Raw genomic sequence first — 20,501 nt, forward strand, 5'->3', positions numbered from 1 at the left:
GGACATCAGGGAGCATATAGCACATGTGACACAGGACATCAGGGGTGGCAGCACATGGGACACAGGACATCAGGGAGCGTATCGCACATGGGACGAGTGACACCAGGGATGGGACACAGGACACCATGGAGGGTATAGCACACAGGACATCAGGGAAGGCAGCATGTGTGACACCACACAGCTGGGACACGGTACATGCAGCACCAGGCACCCACAGGACCAGGTGGGCCAGCACTCAGGACATGGGGCTCTGGGGATAGCAGCGCATGGGACGAGACATACAGGACACCAGACATGACAACGCCTGGGACTCTGAACATCCAGTACGAGGCGTGTGGGGCTCCAGGGACGACAGAACAGAAGCCAAAGTGTCACTACCCAGGAGCCCGAGCCCATCCAGACACAGGCACATGTGGCACCCAGGACACCAGATGTGCCAGCATACGGGACACCAAACCCATAGGGCTCTGGGGACAGCAGCACCCATGACACCAGGCCCCCAGGGTTGTGGCACGTGACACACTGAGTGTTCCAGGTTCTGGGGACAGCAGCACCTGACACAACCACGCACAGGGCCCCAGGCACGGAGGACACACTGCACCCACCCAGTGCCATGCACAAGGGGCATCCTAGCACTAAGCACGGGGCACACCTGGCATGACAACACAGGATGCCACCACAGGCCAGGGACACCACACGCAGGCACCTGCACATCACTACAGGGCACTGCACCCAGCCAGGAAAGCTGGAACCGGAGTCAGCACCACTTTGCTGGAGGCTGCTGTGACTTCATCCTTTGCTAGCAGCGCAGCCCCATGGTGCTTCTCATTTGCTCCGCGTTGGCGCTGTGCAGCCTGCACCCGGACCTTGGACTCTGGCACCGTGACAGAGGACTCTGGCCTACGGTTAGAAATGTCACCTCCCCTTTCCACTGACCACACTCAGCACAGCCCCAGCTCCTCATGAACCAAAGGATCAGCTGAAGTGACCTGCACAGGGTAAAAAAAAAAAAAAAAGCGGCAAGGAGAAAATGAGAGAGGAAATCCAGTGTGGGTTTTTGTTGTCGTCGTTTTTTGTAGTAGTAGACCTTCATTCCAACACAGAAACACAAGCAGCCCATCTCGAGGTCTTTTCCTTTTATGAAAGGAGCAAGGAAGGGAAACCCCCAAAGTCTCCAACGCATCGCTTTGGGGAAGTTACACTCAGGAGAGAAAAACATACAATCTGCATTCCTTGATCTTTATTAGTTACAGTTTCAGAGAGGATACAGGTTTGCTTCTAGATCTTGTTGAAAGCAGCGATGTCCACACTCTGCACCTGCAACAGAACAAGAGCAGCAGCTAGAGGTCACCAAGGTGTTTTCAGACACTTACAACGAAGAAAACACTCACACTGGGGATTTCTTCACAGCGTGCGCTAGTTCTGCTCAAAAACAGCACAAGCATAATAGCCCAGGGCTCTGAGGCCAGCTCCCCAGCTGTGCTAAGAGCCACCTTCATGGACTGCTATTTAATAATCCTGTAACACCAGTCACAACAGGACACCACCACGCTGTGCTCATTACTGCATGAATCTTTAGACAGTCCAGCTGGTGAGGAACACCCACGTTAGGAGTATCTAGCGACATGCCTAAGAACAACAGTTCCTGATTTACTGTAAATAGAAGCAAAAAAAATATGCAAGGAAAATGAATAAAAACAGGTACGTGGCCTGCTGCTTCCCTCTCCCAGTGGTGAGGCAGGAAGCGCTACTAAACCTGCGTATTACCTGGCACAGAGCTGGAGCTCCTGCTTCTATTTCCATGGAAGTGAAGGCAGGTCGGGGATGGAGACGTCTCCAGCCCCAACCACCAGGGTTAACCACACGCATTTGTACCCTGGTGCTGCCTAGGCTAAGCGTAAAAGCAGGGGCTCCTCAAAGTAAGGCTGGGTGGTAAGGAGCAAGAGCCCGCAAAATGGCTCTGCGAAGTATCTGCAAGGCATCTACGTCAATCAGCATGAAATATACGCACGTACACACAGACACACGCTACACACCACTACCTCAGCAGGCGGACACCATGAGCTCCGCGTGGTTTTCTATTTGAAACCCGCGTTTGGCAAAAAGTCTGTTAAAAACCTTAGTTAGAAGTGACCCCGCAGGCTAGGCACCTCCCAGCTCACAAAAAGACTTACGTAGTCTTCAAACTTGGTGATCTCCTCCTCCAGGATGTCTGTCCCGACTTTGTCATCCTCCACTACGCACTGGATTTGGAGCTTCTTAATACCGTAGCCTACCGGGACCAGCTTGGAGGCTCCCCACACGAGCCCATCCATCTGGACGGACCGGACGCACTCCTCCATCTTCGCCATGTCAGTCTCATCATCCCACTGCAGGGGCACAAAGTCGGAACTTTAACGTCTTCCTAGACGTCACCATTAGCCCCAGGAGGTGCCCAGCGACTGAGGACTCTGCAATCTCCTCCAGCCCAAGCTGAATGGGGGTGCACAACAGCCCCTCAACACAAAAATTAAGGTGTCCTCCTCAATCAGAGTGGCTAAGTTGAGATAGCCAACGTGCACGTAGTTGTTTTAAACACATCTGTGTGCAGTCTGACCCCAACAGTTAACATTTAACACTCCTCCTCCTCTCAGTATATTTCAGCTGATACAGTCTGCCCTTTCTGGGCTATTATTTTCACCAGAACTAGCTGAAGGGGTTAGACGAGCTAAACCTGACTCGGTAGCAATGCCACAAAACATCTTGCTTCAATTCTGCCTCCAGGCCCTGCAGATGCAAGGGGGATTCTTATTGCAGCAACCTCCCTGTTTCGAAGCACTCATTTTAAAGTGACTTCTACCAAAGGCATCTCTCTTGTGCAAATGGAGCACTGGACAGCCCATAGTTCGGTTCTACTGTGACAATTTAACAAAAACAGGTTTATTTTCATTTTTAGGACATTATCTGGTTTTGGTTTTAACTCCATGTCCTTTCTTCAAAGGCAGGTGCTAGTCCTGGTCAGAGGAATCCTTCAGGCAACAGCCTGAACTTGCCGTGGACCAAGGACCAGAGCAGCAGCCCAAATGCTGCAGATCCCAGCTGCGATACCCCTCCTCGCTCTAACCCTCGTTTGGAAATGTGCAGGTTCGATCTTCCCCAGCCAGTGCAGACGTGCAAGTGAGAGGATTTACAGCCTCCCGCACGGGACGCGCAGCCTCACGCGGGAGCTCTTACTCACCGGCTTCACGTCCAGAAGGATGGAGGACTTGGCAATAAGGCCTGGTTTCTTGGCCTTCTTCTCTGCGTACTGACGCAGTCTCTCTTCCCGGACCTTGGCAGCCTCCTGGTCTTCCTCTTCATCATCACTGCCAAAAAGGTCAATGTCGTCATCATCATCATCTTCCTCCGCAGCAGCTGGCTCAGCTTTCTTTGCAGGTGCAGCAGATGGCAGCTCCACTTTCTTGGAGGGAACGCTGAATGGCTCCACTTTCTTCATCAGGGTGATGTGGATTTAAGGTTGCATTAAGGAAAAGACAGGGGAAAAATCAGCCTGAAGTTACATCACAGCAGCACTCAGCACAAACTCAGGAACAGAAGCCCGCTTTGCTAAAGACACGCCTCTGAGCTATCCCAACACAGCTGTACTTATATTCGTAGAGGAAAAAAATACCACGCAGCCAAGAGCTGACCCTTCTCTTAAGGACTCAGTGGTTCAACGTATCTAGAACGTGACGGGAGGGAGAGCGGCTGGGAACCTGTCCTTACAGATCAGCCTTACTGCACGCCCCAAGGCCAGGGCTTATCTAGAGGAGACCGCATCTTGCCCTGAAGACCCTTGGAGATGAGCAGACTGTCACCTTCCGCTCGAGTGCCAAGCACACCCTTACCAGGATGCTGCAAGTCCACAGATATAAAATAAATCCCTACCAAAGCAGGGGCCCTCACGCTCTGTAAGCTTCCTACAGAGCCAAGGTGCTTCCAGTGGCCTCAGCTCTCCTGACACGCCACAAGAATTAAAGAGGTGCCGGGCATTTAGCTCCCACAGCTTTCTCCTGTTCGTATTAAATACATTCTAACAGGGGAGATTTGTTAAAAAAAAAGGAATAAAAATGGAAAAGTCACCAGTTCTGCTCATCTATTCTAACAGTGGCACTTTACTTGGTGTGTGCTGAGAAACCTACAGCACCATGGGCTAAATCCTTCTCAAATACTCGTTAGCTCCGAACTTCCACAGATCTGTATCAGCTCTCCTCCGCTGAAACCTCTAACACAGTTTTTTTCTGTCTTGGGGCAGAAAAACCGCCTTTTTGTCTTCTTTCTACCCATACCAGTTAGGGAAAGATGACGAGGCAGCTGCCCAAGCTGCTAGGAAAGCAGCAACAAACTCTTCCCAACTACAAGCATCTTCTCATCCTCAGCAGCCAGGCAGGAGAGCATTCAGGAAGAGCACCTGGCTGAGACTCACCTGGGTCGGTGGAACTGGGGAGGGCTGGTGGGAGGTAGATTTTTCCAGAGCATTCAGGCGGCTTTCCAACTTGAAGATGGCCATCTGAAGATCTGCAACAACTGCAAGAAGAGGTGTGTGCGCGTGTGTGGGGGGGGAGAATCTTAGCTTGTAGGCTCTCAAGACAAATTTGCTCCTGCTCAAAGCGGGATTTAAGATCACCAGCTGCTCCAGGCAGAGGGAAGCCTGTAAACACACTTGCATGTGCTCACCAAGGTCAATAAAGGAGACAACCCGCAGGAGCAGGACCCCGCTCGGCTTGTTTTTTTGCTTTCACGCCACAAGAGTCTCCCACTTACCACTGCGAAGGTTTTGGTTTTCCACCTCCAGGTGAGAAATCCTGGAAAGAAGTTCATTTTGGTCAGCGGGCCCAGAGGAGGTGGTGCTTGCGCTCTGCAAGGAGGAAAACCGAGATGAAACTGATTTGTTCACCTGCTCCCGTGAAACAGTGACACAAAGAGTCAAGCCTTCGGGAAAGAAGCAAAATCGAGAGCCAGTCTAAGAACAAGGCCATTTTATCCGAAGGCTTTGAAGGCAATTTACAAGCGCTACATAACGAAGCGTGAAACTTGAGGAAAATTTCAGCTGGCAATGATGAGCAGAGGATGAAGTCGCTCCCCGCAGCCTCGGATCACTGAGCACACGCAAAGGTTTGAGTTTCACGCTACGCTCCTTCAGAAGGGCAGCTGGCTGTCTCTTACAGATGGACTGAGGCACGGAGCACAGGAACGACCCGCCTAACGTCAGACAGCAAGTCCCTGGGGAAGCTGGAAAGAGATCCCAGCATTTCTGCACTCCCACTTACCCCAGTCCGGCCTTCAGTTCCTCTCAAAGCGAATTAAACTTATTTTAACCCACCCTGAGGGAACAATTGCAGCAATTCAGCTTCAGAAGTATTTAACAGCAAAAAAGGGCCTCTTTTTAAAACAAGCCCTTATCTGCTGTTTGAAATCAGCGAAAGGGAAGAAAATACAGTCCTTCGTGCTCTAAGTGCCATTTCTAAGGGAACACGATAGAGAGAAATTCTATTCTTTCAAGTGCGCCCTGCACGTAATTAACGTGGCTCTGTCAGAGCCGACGTGCTCCTGATACACCTCGGCAGTCACTCGAGATGAAGAAAAAGGAACAAGGGGCACCAGGAAAGCAGCTACGGGAGGTGCAGGGCTTGCAGGACACGGGGAGCAGCGGGAGGTGCCCCGAGCAGGAAGGTCGGAGACCTTCCTCCACCCCCCCCCAAAAAGGGACGGGGGCCAAGATGTCAAAAAGCACCGCGAAATCCGCCTCGGATGCGGCCTCTGCGGCGACACAGGCGCAGGAATGCAAGAGTCTCCGGCCCCTAAATACCCCGGGCTGGCAAGCCCCTGTTGTTACAGGGTGAGCTACAACCGCGCGTGGAAGGACAGGTGCTCCGCGTGGGAAGGACCAAGAATCGGAAGTTTCTCCAGGGCAGCGCTGCCCTTGCCCTGCAGCCTCCTCTCAGCTCCCTCAAGCAGCTCCGCCCGCGCGCAGGTGACTTACAGCTGAGCGGCCCGACTGCCTCTTTTGACGGGCAGGAGCTTCTTTGCTCCGCGGGGCTGTCTTCTGCTGGAAAGGGCAAGAAGATTTGGGGGGGGGGGGAGGTTTGGTTCACCGAGGAGGACAGAAAAGCGTTTCGCTCACGCTGGAGGCGGCTCGAGCGCAGGATGCGGATCCGCATGCAGGCGAGATCTCGTCAAGCAACGAGTCAGCACCACACCAACTCCACACCAACCAAAGCCCGCTTAAAAGAAAAAAAAACAAAAAAAAGCCACCACCCGTCTTCTCGCCGCACGTCTCAGAGCCTGCGGAACGCACTCAGCTGGGAGGCAGAGCTAGAATGAGACGCCTGGAGCATGGTCCGAGGCGCGTCTGTCTGCACCTCTAGGATCGGAGATGCAGCAGACGCAGGCGCTCCCGCAGCGCACCGTGGAAAGCTACCACGGCTCCCAGCAAGTCTCCAGTTAGCACCCGTGCGTCTCTCCCGAAGAGGAGCACGGCAGCCCGCGCTGAAACCGATGATCGGGGCCAGGGTCCGAGTTAATTCAGTGGGAGGTCTGAACTCCGCCCGCAGTCGCACCCATCCCTGGCCCAAAAAAGCGCTCCTTGGTTGATGACCAGCACACAGAGGAGCTGTCACCTGCGGAGAGCGAGCAGCTGAGGCTTTCCTCCCCCCCCCCCCAGCCCCCCGAAAGCAGCCTGCTGATCCCGCTGAGCGGCAAAGCATCGCAGGTAGCCAGCGGTTCGAAGCCCTGGTCGCATTTTCGGGCCCGACACAAACATCTCCGTAGGCTTCCTGACCAGCTCACCCGCAGCTGCGGATGTTGAAGATGTTGCAACTCGGCTACGCCTCTTCAGTGCTGCTGAATAACGCCCCCCCCCCCAGCCTGCTTTTCCTCCCCGGCTCTGGGATTTAGCAGGAGCGTTTGCCGCAGAGCCCAGCTGTGCCTCCGCATCTCTCTTCTACGTTCATATTTAAGAATTCAAAGTCTCGCCAGCCTCGCGGCCGCTAACCAAACCCCTCGGAGACGGCGGAGCCGAGCAGGGGCAGCCCCTCGGTGCTTGTCAGCCCTCCTGGAGTCGCACAGAGCAGGCCAGCACTGCTCCACCCCGCAGGACAAACATCCACGGCCTGGCAGGATGCCTCCAGCTCGAGAGGAACCCGCCAGCCTTGGGTAGTCGTCATCTAGGGGTTTGAGGACAAAGATCGCCGTAATTTTACCGAGAAAGGCTGCAGCAGCGGCTTGGAAGTATGACGAGAGGACTCTGAAGCACCCTGCTCTACGCGAAGCTGCTCTCAGCAAGGAGGAATACAGCAATGAGACGTCGTCTGACCGCAGCAGGCTTTTCCAGCAGTGTAAGATCCTAGGATGAGAACCCAGCCGTGTATTAAAGCAGGTGCGGCTTGCGTAGCGCTGCACAGCGCTCAGGGAGTCGCGCGGAGCTCTACAACGCACGAACCAGCTCCCTTTGCCATCATCCTCCCCGCGCCGACTTAACCATAAACCTGGAGGTGGGGCGGCACGAACGCTGCGAGGAGCCACGCTCCCACAAGCCCTGAAAAAGGGGCCCGCGGGAAACCGTGGGCATTCCCCTGAGCTGAGGGCGTTGGAAGCTTGTGGAGATGTGGCCCCCAGCGGAAGCTGGGCTTCACCTACGCCGTGCTCTTCTCCTACACGCAGCCGGGAGCTGGTTCCTCTTCCGAGTCAGCTGTGCCAAGACGAAGCTCGACGGAAGCCTTTGTGAATTTTATCAGGGACAGTAATTCCAAAACCCCGAAGGTGGCGGAGTTCCAGAGCATCACTGCAGCCACGTCCTGTGCGTTATCTCACGGGAGGGGCTCCTGAAGTCTTTTTTTTTCCCCCCCCCAAGCTTAAGCGCTAGTTTTGGAGCTGATCTCACACGATACGCTGCGTAGCGCTGCAACCTACTCAAAATCTTCTGCACAGCAGGCCTGGAAACACGCCAGGGACCCCACAGGACACAAGGAGCACGAATTGAGCCACCCAAGCAAATTAAAACCCTGGGAACTTCCTTGCTTACGACGGCCAGAAACTAGAAACTACTCTCTTAGCCTCAAGAGGCTTTCAACACCCGGCCCTCTCTGAAGCGCGCCTCTAAAACGCACTTCAAGGAAAACTGGCAAAGGTTACGCTTTTTTTTTTTTTTTTAATATCAGCTGAAAGGCAAACCTATGTCTGGACATCAACAGCTAAGAGCTCCTCCTTGTTCTGTCAGGCCTAACCAAGAGACAAAACTGGAAGGCTGGCCCTTCCCTCGCTCCAAGAAGTGCCCGGAGGCATCAGCCCTTCCCCCCCGTTTGAGTAAACCAGTTACAACCAGCACGCAGATTTTACAAGCCGGTGTAGGTTGGATAACGTGTAGGTTCTCCTGCCTGGTGTTCACAAAGCGCTCACAGCTTCAGAAAATAAACCTACCTCACGCCGGCAGGAGTCCGACACCTCTCCCCTCGGGTCAGCCTAGCCGAGCTCTGAGCCCAGTCGGCTCTACCCGAGCTCTGGAAACACCAGCGGCTTCGGCCATCATCAGACAAAGCAAAGTGAACCGCCGGGAGACGGTGATGAAGGGCTAGGGCAGGCTTTCAGGGACTAGAAGGACGGATCCGGGCTGGTTTCCTACAGGGCGTGCACGCAGATGCGTTTCTGAACGTGGCCCCCAAGCACTTTTGCAACAGCAGGAGCGCGCGTGCAGCTTTTCCCGTCCGAAACCCACACACGGGGCAGGCACAAACACGGAGGCTTTGGAACAGAGGGAGCCGGGGCAGAGCAGGGAGGAGCAGAGCTTCGGCACCGTCCTTTCTGTTACAGCCCCACGGGAGGGCTTCGGGAAGCGAGAGTTCAGCCACCTGCTCCGTTGGACTTGCTGGTGATGACCTCAGGCAAGCGAATCCTTCCCGCGCCTCAGGTCCCCACCTGTAAGATCTCTCCCCCACCAGCTGCAGAACCGCACGTGTTCAAAACCTGCCCTGGGAAAGCGTTAGGGACCCAGCAGACGCGGCCTGGGGTGATGGCTCGAAGCGGAGGTGACCATGCAAAGCAGGAGGGAAAGGTATGTGCAAAGAAATGTTTCGAGCGCGAGAATTTTGCGCTCTCCTCGTGGAGGTACGGAAGCGTTACCTCGAGCCTTGGAGCGCCCCGGCGAACGTTTCAGAACAAAACGAACCAGCCGAGGCAGGTCTGAAACCAGCCTCGGCTGAATTTCGCAGGGAAAAAGAAAAAAAAGCACCGAGCTCCCACCTTCCCATCACGCTCAAACCACGTCTCCTCACTTCGTCTTTACATTCCTGACCGTAACTCTGCCTATTCAGGTGCAAAGACTAAATCCCTCCGGGATGTAGCGTAAGGCACAAATGGGATCATAAAATATCGAGGAGGAGGAGGCCACTGCTGCCACGTGCTTGGCTTTTCCAAGTAGGTTCATACTTGGAGTGCCCCCAGCAGCGATACGGATTAAGGCGCACGGTGCTTTCCCTTCAAGCCATCACCGGGGAATCCAACGCCACTTTTTGCAGCGCCCCAAATTCCCAATTTGAGGCCCCACTGCTCAATCTTGGCCTTAAATCCCCAAACCCACTGAGCCTTCGTTGCAGGAGAGGGAAAAAAAAGCAGAATAATTTTTGATATTCAGTGCTAACCGCCCCAACAAACACCCCCGGGGCCCAAAGGACTTGACCCTCAGCTCTCTCCTGGCTTTAGCCTGGTGCTTTGCCAGTTCCCCCAGTCCTCCCTGCTAAAGGACTTGGCCAAAAGGACTCGGCCATCCCAAATTTTTCTCACACGAAGCGGCTCACTCAGCACGAGGTGCAGGCCAGGACAAGGAAGTCCCCGGGCTGAGCCTGGTCTCGGCAAACCAGCAAGACGAGGGATACGCCTTCAGGGCAGGCCAGCTCCAGGTCGTTTGTATTTCGGTTTCCTGGCCCTACTCACCACGCCCAGCCTCTGCTCCTGGAGGAGGCAGCAGATGCTAGACCTTGCTGTTTGGAAAGGTCCTTGAGTCCTTCAACGCTTTCTGTGCCTGAAGTCCTCCAGCTCTGTTGGAGACGGAGCTCAATTCCCCACGTATTTGCCTCGAGTCCAAGCTAAAATCTCGGACAGGGGCTGGTAAATTCTACCGAACGCCCAAACAGGGTGTTATTTTCCCTAAGCCGTCGGCCGAAATACCGATGCTGAAGTCAGAAATTAGCGTTAGAAACCTTCCGCGTATTTTCCTCCTCTTTTTTTTTTTTTTTTCTTTAAAGTGTTACTAAGTTCAGCAGGCACAGTGAGATCACCGCAGGGAAAGCAATTAGCCCAACTCCTTTGCGTTCACCCCAAATCCACGTTTCCTTATGGCTCGTGTTAAGGAGGAACGTGAAATATCCCCCTTGAGAAGTGCTCAATTCCCTGTTAAGGTGCTGAGCTAGAAATGTGCGACTACCCCAACGAGAGAGTTGTGAGGCCAAATCAATACACACAAAGGATGGATATCCTCACGGAAGGTCCGTACAGGTACCCAGAGGGCAGAAACCGAGACACGTCAGCCGTGTTCTGTCTCCTCTCATCCTTCCTCACCCATAAAACCAGCCCCACTCTTCCATTTCCGCTGCCGGCTTCGTCTTGAAAAAAAATTCCGAACAGTGCTGCCCAGTAAACCGGCACAAAATCAGCCCCCAAACCCCTCCACAAAGTACTCGGCTTTTATGGGACGGTGAGCTAGCAGCCGAGCTGATTTCCCTAGCTGCAGCAGAGGGGAGACGCCATTTTTTTGCACATACCCTAACCCAAAGCAAGACAGGAGAGAGAAGGTGGCAGCTCAGAGTACCCCGAAAGAGACAAACGCAGGGGCAGCTCGGTGCTTCGCTGCCCCAGCGGGGTTATTTTAAGTGACTTGCTGCTCGGTAGGTAAGACCTGCGGGGACAAACCAGCATCCCACCAGGAGAAAAGGCCGAGAAATGCACAGCTGAAGAATTTTGCCCCCCCCCCCCCCCCCCCCCCCCCCGCCAACCCGGTTCGTTTTCGAAGCTCTGGCAGCGATCGGATGGAGCTACGCCGGCGGTACACAGCGCTGCGCACCTTCAGGTCTCTCCTCTAACTGAAAAATAAGCCCCACAATCTACGACGTGGTCCCCGTGGGAGCCCTGTGAGGTGCACCACAGCTAAAAATGGTTGCGGGGAGCCAGCTGGTGAGGGAGCTCGGGTACTCACTCCGGCCAGCGATTTCTGGATATTCTCCCTGGCTCTGGCAATGTCGCGTAGGATCGTGCTGGCTCCGTTCTCCTGCAAACAGTGCAGAAAGAACCGAGATTTTTTTTTCCTCAAAAAAAACAACAGGAAACGCGGGAAAGCGGTCGGGGGAGTTAACAAAGGAAAGAAAAAAAAAACGAGGTGAGGGTAAGAACCGGGGAGGGTCCCTTCCGGTGATTCAGCACGCGCCGCTCCTCGCCTCTCCCAGCCTGCAGCCCCACGAGGAAGATCTGTGACGGGAGACTGCCCACGAGCCCCTGTGGCGTAGCGCACGCAACAGCCTGGGCGTTTGCGGGCGGACGGCCACTTCCGAGCTGCAGACGGGTTTTAAGGACCGGGGTTTTTTTTTTTTTTTTTTGCCTCTACGCTACTACCTCTAGACCGCTACAGAGTCTCCATCGGAGCCTTCACACCACCTCTCGGAGGCCTGAATTCCTCACTGGAAGCTCCTGATGGGGCACGAGGTGAGGCTAACCGCTCTTCTAAGATCACTGCGGACATTTATTTGCTCTTTAACACCTGCCTCGGGCACTTAAAGCTTCCGGTTTTTAGGCAAGCGTCCCGTATGCTGTTCCGCCCCTACCCTAGCAGCGGGAGCGGGCAGAGCGCGCCTAGAAGCTAAGCGAGAAGCTCCCCCGTAAGCGCCCCGTAAGACAGCCACGTAAAACCCTAAGCAGCTTTCCCACAGAACCAGCCCAACGCGTGAGCAGCCAGCGGCCTTCTGGATCGCAGGAGGAGGTTCCGGTAGCTTTGCACTTTCCAAGGGAACCATTTGGGGCTAAAACCTGAGGGGGGAACTGCTTTAGGCCGGCTGTGCTGCAGCAGCAGCGTGCTCCCGCTCCTCCTGCTCCCCCCCCCCGCCCCCCGCAGGTCATCGGTGCTGCGATGCGTCTTCAGAGCGCAGGGGGCACAACGGGAGGAACGTAATTCCTGGTCCCTTTTGGAGTCCCGGCGCCTCCCTTCAAACGTCGCCTCGATTATCCGATGTAAACCCACGCCGGGAGAAGCGTAGTTGCTCCGGGACGAAAGACAGAAGGCTCAGAGAGCCTCTCAGCCCTCGGAAAAAGCAAAACCCAGGGCGGAACTAACAGCGAAGTGCACGCCCGGGTGGGTAACGTCCTTCTGCCTGCCCTGCGCTAGCTCGCAGCGCTCCGGCAGGCTGCTGAAGCTCGGCCACGCGCGCCGTTACCTGCTGCTGCGAGGAGCCGCCCAGCGGCCCGTTCATCTGCTCGTAGTACCTCCGCTCGGCGTCGTCATACTTGAACTTCTCGAACCAGATCCTCTCGTGGGCGAGGAACTCGACTGCCATTTTTCTGCAGGAAAAAGAAAAAAAAAAGACAAAACCAAAAACACAGAAAACAACAAAGTGAGGTGCTAGAAGCGGTTCAGGTTAGCAGCTTGCAACGGGGCCGGGAGAATCCGCAGCGAAGCTGGCAGAGCAGGGTTTTCTACGGGATGGTCGACGCACGACCGCACCTGCTGCTAAAACGCGTCCTGTACCGCTGGAGGAGGAGAAACCGAACGGCGGAAAACACGCCGCGCCAAGCGGCCCGTGCCGCGCGCCAGCGAGGCGATCCTCGGCGGCAGGCGGCTCCTGACCCCGTGCCTCCCGTCATTTCAAGCCAGGGGACAGCTACGGACCCAGCACCGGTCCGAGAAGGCGGTGGGAGCAAGAACAAAGCACCACAACCCGCTCACGCCACTACCGGGCTATACCACACGACAGGGAAGGCACCAAGAGCCCCCCCGCCCTCCTCCTCGCCAGCTCAAACCCCCAAATCTCTCCCGTGAGACACGCGCCCTCCTCACCCGCCCTCCTTCAACGGGTCAAGGTCCTCCACCTCGAAACCCTTCCCGGCGCTCAGCGCCTCCAGACCCTGCTCGAGCTGCCCGCCGCGATTACGGAGGAAGAATCCCAGTTACGGACAAGTTACGCCCATTTTACCCCACCCCGACTTTCCTGGGGAAGGGTGAAAGGCGTAACGCCTAGTTCTGTCCGGCTACGAGCAAATTACCCCAATTAGGACAGGGTCAAAGGCTCTGAAGGTGTCCCATAACCACCCGTCTGTGTCACCGCATCTTAAGACTTCGCAAACAAACCCCAGCCAACTCTGCAACGCCGCCAGCCCTCTCCCGGATTGAGCAGCAGCTCGCAGAGCTCGCTTCCTAACGAATTAACCGGGCAGCCTTCCCCCTCCGCGAGGCGAGGGGCTCACGGGAGCTTCCCCCGTCGCCCTGCCCGCAGGCGTCTTCCACACGCGCAAACAAACGCCTTCGGCCCCCTCCTGACCCCTCGCTTTTGCGCGCGTGGGGGGGTTACCCCGGAAGAAATTTCTCCTACTTTGTTCCTGGCGCGGGGGTGGTCGAAGCTTTAGCAGCTGGCCGGGAGGGTTTTACTACCGGGGCTTGGGGCCCCTCCACGCCCTCTCCCGCTCTTGAGGCTTTCAGAGCCTCGGCCGCGTAGTGCCGCGACTCGGCACGGTCGTACGTCGGCTTGCTGAGCCACACGGCCTCGCTGTCCTCGTGCAGGAAGAAGGAGGAGGGGGGCGGAGAGCCGCCGGCGGCCTCCGTGTGCTCGGCGCCCTCTTTTCTCCCAGTGCCAGGGTTCTTCCCGTCCTCCCGGGGGTCCTTCGAGGCTTCGGGGCAGCCGCGCTGCTGCCGCTCGGCTTTTTCCGGCGGGGGGCCGTCGACCATGTTCTCGTAGAAGCTCTTCTCGGCACCGTCGTAGAGAGGTTTCTCCAACCACACCTCCGCCACGAGAGCCCGCAAGCTCGAAGCCTGCGGCTTACCGTTCACCGTCTGGCGGGGGGAGGCCGGCGAGCCGGTGACGAGGGGAGCAGGGCTGACGGCGTCTGGGGCCGAGCTCGGCGTGGCGGGAGTCGGCAGGGCCGTCCCGTAGCCTTCGTCCGGCGTTCTCGGCCCGCCGTTCTCAGCGTTGGGCGGGACGGAGGGAAAGGCGAGGACGCCCGGAGGAACGAAGAGCCGAGACCTTTCGACGAACGCCCTCTCGGCCTTATCGAAGTCGACCTTGTTGACCCAGACACCCCGAACGAGGTGGTGACAGGCGCTCAGGCTGCCGTGGGAGCAGGGCAGGGCTGCCGAGAGCATCCGTGGCTCGGGGGCGTCTTGGACGGCTTTCGGCGCGGGCCGCTCAGCGGCGAGCTCAGTCTCAGCCGCCTCCTGGCTCTGACAATCCACTCTTTTTTTATTGTACGAGTTCTCGGCGCGGTCGTAGAAGGGCTTCTCAAACCACACGCGGTCGGCGGACAAACCGCTCAGGACCGAGTCCGCCTTGGAGGCCGCGCCTTTGGGTTTCGGAGAGCGCTTCCTCTTCCTCTGCTTCTTCCCGTTCCTCCCTCGTTTCGGGTCCCCCCTGAGCTCCCCCTCGGCGGGGTCGTCGTTGCAGACTCCGTTCACAGCCTCCACCTCCGGGCACTCCTCGGGGGCGGCGGCGGCCGCCAGCATCGCTTCTCGTTCGTAGTGCAGCCTCTCGGCTTCGTCGTACTTGTGTTTGTCCACCCACACTTTCTCCACCGGGCACGGAGGCTTCCTCGTCCTCATCTTCCGGAGAGGGGCAGCGTTAAAAGATAAGCACAACAATGTAGTCGCAGCAAAATCACGCAAAGCAAGGGCATGCAGACTTCAGTGACTTCCTAATATAGAACTGACAAAAGCCATCGTGCCGTTATCACTCACATTTAAGAGCCTAAGCATTTAGGGTTTGGGGGGTTTTTTTTTTGGTATAAATCGTAGCTCGGAGAAGCGAAACCGCCTCCAACCACGCCCGATTTCCGAGGCATCAGATTCCTCCTCAAACACGTGCGCTGCTCTGAGGGCTGCTCTGCACGTCACCATATAACGATTTGAAAATAAAAAGGTGCGGGCTGGAGGCACCTCAAACTTCCCTTTTGGGAGGCAACCGCCAGGATAAGGCCGCTGGGGTCCCGTTCAAAGCCCTGGTACGTCAGAAATTGCTTCGAGTTAGTAGGTTAGCCCTTAATTACCTGTTAGGGACCGTCAACCAGGCACTGATTTGGGAAGGCGTGCTGAAAAAAAAAAAAAGCTGCCCTAATTTCTGAGCATTTTTAGAGGTCATTGCGTACGGCTATTTGTGTTTTGCTACCACAAAGCCAGCAGGGGGAGCTGCTGGAAAAAGCGTGACACAATTTTGGTTCAAAAGCCTGGCTGCCGGCGAAGCAGAAGTGACCCAGGGCTGGAGATCGTTAACACAGAGCGCGCAAAAAATCTGCTGCTCGTATAAAGAAAACCCGTTGCTCGTGCTTTGGGTTTTCCTGCCCTCATCAGACTTCAGAGGGAGAAAAATAACCGGGCAGCTTCCAGTATATGCAGATAATTGGGAACGGTAAAGGAAACACCTTTGATTGTTGGAAATGGTAAAGGGAATACAATTTTAAGCACAGAATTTACCGCTCGCGTAGCTAACGAGCGGGTAGCTCCCTACCTGCCAAGCACAGCTACGCGGTCAGGTCCCTGGGTGAAAAACAAGCAGGAGGCCACGTGCCCGTAAGTCAGCTCCCCTCTTAGCTACGGGCAGCTGCGGCTTTCGTAACCCCGCCTTTATCTGTGCCAGGCTGCCAAACAAAACCCACGTAGCAATGAAACATCCGCCAGAACTCGGCGATGGCTCGCGGGTTCCAGCGGGTCCGGGAAGGTTTTACAAGCCTCGAGCCCAGGGAGTGCCAGACCGGTAAAGACAACTGGCCACTACTCCAACTACAGACCTTCGCCTCTCAAGCTTTGTTTAAAAAAAAATAAGCAGTTTAAATTAGTAAAGCAATGAGTTTAAGCTACCAGTGTAGCGATTTAAATGGGATTCTTGGGGGGGAGCGCCAAGACGAGGCAACATCCGCGAGCTGTACCTGAAACACACCTGGAGAGGGACTTGATGATCCTTACGGGCCCCTTCCAACTCGGGATATTCTACGCTTCTGTAATTCTCATTTTAGCCATACCCCGGGGAGAACAGGCAACAAAGGAATAAAGTAAAAGCTCCAGGCCCGCGTCTCTATTCCCCCGATTCCCCTGAAGGGGCAGAGCCACGGGACGTACTTACTTTTTTTTCGCTCCTACGACAGCATTAAGAGAAAACAAAGAGTTAGAGAGATTTCCAGGCGCTAGAGATGCAGCAGCTCATCAGCAAGGACACGAACAACAGCCAAATGCACTAACACATAGTTAACTGCCCCCAATAACGTATATTATAACATATTTAATTAAACTTCCAGCTGGCTAACTCGCCAGAACTACGCATCTTCATCAGGCACCACCACAGCCAGGCAGTTACCTTCAATTTTAAGCGACAATTAAAAAGTACGTATGCAAAAGAGCTCCCAGCGATGACAGGGGGCCTTCTGAGGCTCCCAGGATCGTCACAGCTGCCTCGAGCAGGTGACAAAGCGAAGCTCGGGTCCCCCGGTTTAAGGGAAGCAAGGGCAAAGAGCAAACCCTTAAAGAAATCCCGAAGATTTAAGAATCGGAGTGCCAGGTCATGAATTTGCACGACTGCGGTTATTTCGGGCCAGCAATCCATGCAGGAGATGGAAATCGAATGCCAGTGCCAGCGCCCAGCCGAATTTTTCGGAGAAATCCTCAAAATGACGCGTGCAAGCTCGCAGAATCCTTTCAGAATTACCAGGCAGAGCCGTGCCCACGAGGCTACACCTCCGCAGCCCAGCAAGACGCGGATTCTCCGGTCACGGACCACGCGAAGCTGGTTGGTTCTGCACGGGAGCACAAACCCCAAGCCCAAGCGACCACGAATTCCCCACCAGATCGAGCTCGGAGGAATTCAAAGGGTCGTGGTTTCCTGAGATTATTGCCGGGGAAGGGCCCTGCAGAGGGAAGCACCACCAAGAGGAGGCATCAGCACGCCCAAGACGCTTGCAGCACCCGCGTGTGCCCGTGGTGGCCAAAGCTGAGGCTCACTCGGGACCAAAGACCCCATTTCCAATGAGTTTACAAACAAGAAAAGAAAAAAAATAAGGTAACACCACCATTTCTGCTCTGCATTCATCTGAAGGGACGAATTCAGCTCCTCAGAGGTCTTGGAGCAAATTTGAAACAGGTAAGCTTGGACTCCCAACGCCCGGAGTTTTATTTTTAAAGGCTTAAAGCTGAGCAAGGTACCTCGAGCCCAGGAACGCTCAGAGCCAAGACGCGCGACAGTTTTCCTCCTCCAGTGACTTTACGACGGAAAACCAAATTCTATTATTCCCATTTCTCAACGCCAAATATCAAACGCTCCCCGGTAGCGAAGCACCTCGGGCGAACGTCCCCCGAAAACTCCTGAAGAGCTGACAAAAAGCCCGAAGGGTTTTTTCGTTGCCCGCTCACCACTTCCCGGGTGTTTGGAGCCAGAGCAAATCTTCCAGCGCTGCAGGACAATGCCCGAAGTTAAAAACAGGCCCCGAAAAGGTCTCTATTTGTCCTTCTGTCAACCCTCTCTGTTGTTGTTCAGTCACAAGCTTTGGGCTTAAGCTATTTGGCGGCGTTATCCCCCTGAAATCTAGCTACTTTTTAGGTAAAACCACGGCGCACGACGCATCACCCTGCGGCTGCAGCCAAAAAAAGAGAAAGTTTGGTCAACTCCGTGGGCTGGTTTAGCGGAAGCTGGTCCTTCCCTTCTGTCCGGGAGCACGTTACGTCCCTCCTGACGCGAGGGCCGTACAGCGAACGCGTCTTTTTGCTGTAGAAGCGTTTGTTGCAGCTCCCCAGAGACACGAATCGCATCAGAGGGGTGTCAGGAGGCAGCGGGAGGGGAAGGAGCAGGCCCACAGGCCCGATTCTGCCCCTTTCTGCCGCAGCCCTGCAGGAGGCTTCGTCTCGGCGAGGCACCGGTCCGTATCTGAGCCACGTCCGCCCCATACCTACCTGCTCTCAAGGCAAACAGCAGCCCTCCTGCTCCTCCCCCCCTCGCCGGTGACTCGGAGCGAGTTAAGAGGACCGAGGCTGGGAAAAAAAAAAACCAGGCTGCTTTCGCACCGGGGGGGGGGGGGGGGGGGGCCGGTGGCACCTCACAGCGGTCCCACCCCCTCCTCAACGCGGGCACCGGGTCGACACAGGGAGCAGAAGCGAAAGGAAGCGCTGAGGCTTGCGTGCTACGGGGTTTTTTTTTGTTTGTTTGTTTGTTTTTGCTGGTTTCACTCCCCGGATCGGCTCTGCCCTCGTCGGATCACCTCCGCTCTAAGAGGAAGCTCCGTGCAAACGTTTACACGGGGAAACGACGACGACACCAACCCCAGCCGCCGAAAACCTCGACTCTTTGCTCCCCCGGCCACAACGGGGCCGAATCGCTAACGAAAGCCCAATCGAGGGCCTGGGAAAGCAGCAGCAGGGGAAGAGAGGGGAGAAGCAGCCACCTTCACGCGGAACAGCACAGTCGACAGTAAGAGGAACAGGAAAAAAAAAAAAAAAAGGCGTACCTGCAAAGTCAGGGAGGAAAAGGGCACACCTAGAAGAGGAGAGGACAGGATTACAGCCGGACGGCCCAGCAAAGGCGTTTTCCCCTCGGTACTGAGCACAAAAAGGGCTGTGAACGTCAGGTTACGATCAATCGTAAAGCACCCGCAGTCCGGATATCCGAGAACAACCCCGTGCCGGTTTTGGCGAAGAGCAGGAGGGGCAGAAGGAGGGAAAAAGGAAGGGCAGCAGCCTCAGCACCTTGAGTTACTGCTGCAATTCCTTGCAGACCCCAAGAGGGCACGGCGGCAGCCTCCGCACACGCACTCCCCCTCGGCTCTGCCTGCTCCCCAAGCGGAGGGGCTGAAGCCGGGTTTCCTCCTGAGCTCCGGCTGGGGGGGGGAGGGGGGGGCGCAAAAAAGGAAAAGCAGGAGCAGGGGGAGAGGGCGAGGCGAGCTGAGCAGATCCCGCGGGCAGGAAAGCGCGAAGGGATTCGAGCAGAGCCCTGACACGGCAGAGCCGAGGCTGGGTCCCAGCCCGCTGCAGGGCTGGAGGCAGAGCCAGGCGCCAGCGCCGGGCTGGCAGCGGCCAGGAAAGGTTACGCGGAGCCTTCGGCACAAGCAGGGTGGGCTTCGCAGAGCTTAATCCCCGGCGATCTCTGTCCCTTAACGGAGCAAGGACGACGTGGGGGGGGGGGGGGGGGGGGACACACGGATGCAGGGCTGCAGCCCAAGTTCGGAGCTGTCAGCTTCGATTTCCACCCCCCCCCCCCCCCGAGCCCCCAAAAATCCTTGCCAAGGACCTTGGTGGGGGGGCAAAGCACAGGTGCTGGGGGCTCTCACAACCTCCTCCCTGAGGTCTGGGACTAAACAGAGGTGGGGGGAGCCCTAAAACCTCCCTTCAATCAGCCTGGAAGGAGAAATGGGGTATTTTTCTTTTTTTTTGGGGGGGGGGGGGGGGGGGTGGTGGTGATAAGCAGCCTATGCTTGGAGGAGCTCGCAGAGCTGATATAAGAAGGGAAAGGAGCTCGGAGATTTGGGGAGGGGCAGCACACACCCCTCTGAGAAAAGAGAACACAACCCGAGGGGCAAAAACGCCCCAAAACTCCTCCATGGGGGCTCTGAGGGCAGGGGGGACCCCACAGATACCGGGGGGGGGGACACAGGGGACGCCCCCGTTGTGGAGGCAGAAAGAGGGAGGAGACCCCACAGGGGACAGAAAACCAAATGACCCCCTTCCCTGCGGCAGCCCGAGGGGAACAGACCCCAAATACCTCAGGGGACCCCAAATACCTCAGGGGACCCCACAGCTCGCTGCCCATGAAGGAAAAGCCCCCCCAAAACCCCTTCCCCCAGCCTGAAAACGGGATGAGGCCCAGCGGGCAGCGCCCCCCGGGGGCCAGGAGAAGCCGAAGGCGCTCCAGAGGCGCTGTAAAGGGGGGAAAAAGGGATCGCAGAGGCGGCGGGGGCGGCACTCACCGGCGGCGCTGGGCGCGGGCGGCTCCGCTCCGCTCGGCGTCCGCCGGGCAAAAGGGGGCAGCGCGCGGCGCGCGGGGGGTTGTGGGCGCGGCGCGAACCACGCGCGGCGGCGGCGGGGGGGGGGGGGGTGGGGGCCGAGGGGAGGGGAGGGGCGAAGAAGCGGGTACGCGAGGCGCGGAGCGGGAAGCGCAGCGCACGACTGAGATTGTTTTAACTGTGCGAGGTTAGGCCGGGGCTGCCAAGCGGTGAGGGAGGGTGGGGAGGAGGAAGGATAAAAGCGAGGCGCCCCCCCACACACACCCCACCCGCCGTGCGATTGGTACAGCCCAGAAGCACGGGAGGGATAGCGGGGAAGAGTCCAA

The 20,501-nt window shown here is 56.4% G+C and overlaps 2 protein-coding genes across 10 annotated transcripts; both read right to left on the minus strand.

The window, feature by feature from the left end:
• Window positions 1-1,225: 1,225 nt before the first annotated feature.
• LOC121065041 (elongation factor 1-delta-like) lies at window positions 1,226-20,259 on the minus strand. 8 transcript variants are annotated; one of them, XM_040547466.1, is made up of 10 exons: window positions 20,140-20,190; window positions 18,685-18,713; window positions 18,134-18,211; window positions 12,432-12,555; window positions 11,204-11,275; window positions 4,783-4,876; window positions 4,445-4,545; window positions 3,218-3,469; window positions 2,175-2,369; window positions 1,226-1,317 (listed from the first exon to the last, which is right to left on the minus strand). In XM_040547466.1, the coding sequence occupies exons 4-10, from the start codon at window positions 12,549-12,551 to the stop codon at window positions 1,279-1,281; spliced, it is 873 nt and encodes a 290-aa protein (XP_040403400.1). In that variant the 5' UTR covers window positions 12,552-12,555; window positions 18,134-18,211; window positions 18,685-18,713; window positions 20,140-20,190; the 3' UTR covers window positions 1,226-1,278. The 8 variants fall into 8 exon arrangements, with proteins under 8 accessions (XP_040403400.1, XP_040403397.1, XP_040403403.1 ...); XM_040547463.1 differs by lacking the exon at window positions 18,134-18,211 and having other exon boundaries at window positions 20,140-20,244; XM_040547469.1 differs by lacking the exon at window positions 11,204-11,275.
• LOC121065040 (translation initiation factor IF-2-like) lies at window positions 12,838-16,310 on the minus strand. Of its 2 annotated transcripts, XM_040547460.1 has the most exons (3): window positions 16,123-16,310; window positions 15,705-15,998; window positions 12,838-14,803 (listed from the first exon to the last, which is right to left on the minus strand). In XM_040547460.1, the coding sequence occupies exon 3, from the start codon at window positions 14,801-14,803 to the stop codon at window positions 13,580-13,582; it is 1,224 nt and encodes a 407-aa protein (XP_040403394.1). In that variant the 5' UTR covers window positions 15,705-15,998; window positions 16,123-16,310; the 3' UTR covers window positions 12,838-13,579. The 2 variants fall into 2 exon arrangements, with proteins under 2 accessions (XP_040403394.1, XP_040403393.1); XM_040547459.1 differs by having other exon boundaries at window positions 15,705-16,310.
• Window positions 20,260-20,501: the final 242 nt, after the last annotated feature.

The sequence above is a fragment of the Cygnus olor genome, chromosome 2, assembly GCF_009769625.2.
Source record: "Cygnus olor isolate bCygOlo1 chromosome 2, bCygOlo1.pri.v2, whole genome shotgun sequence".
NCBI lineage: Eukaryota > Metazoa > Chordata > Aves > Anseriformes > Anatidae > Cygnus > Cygnus olor.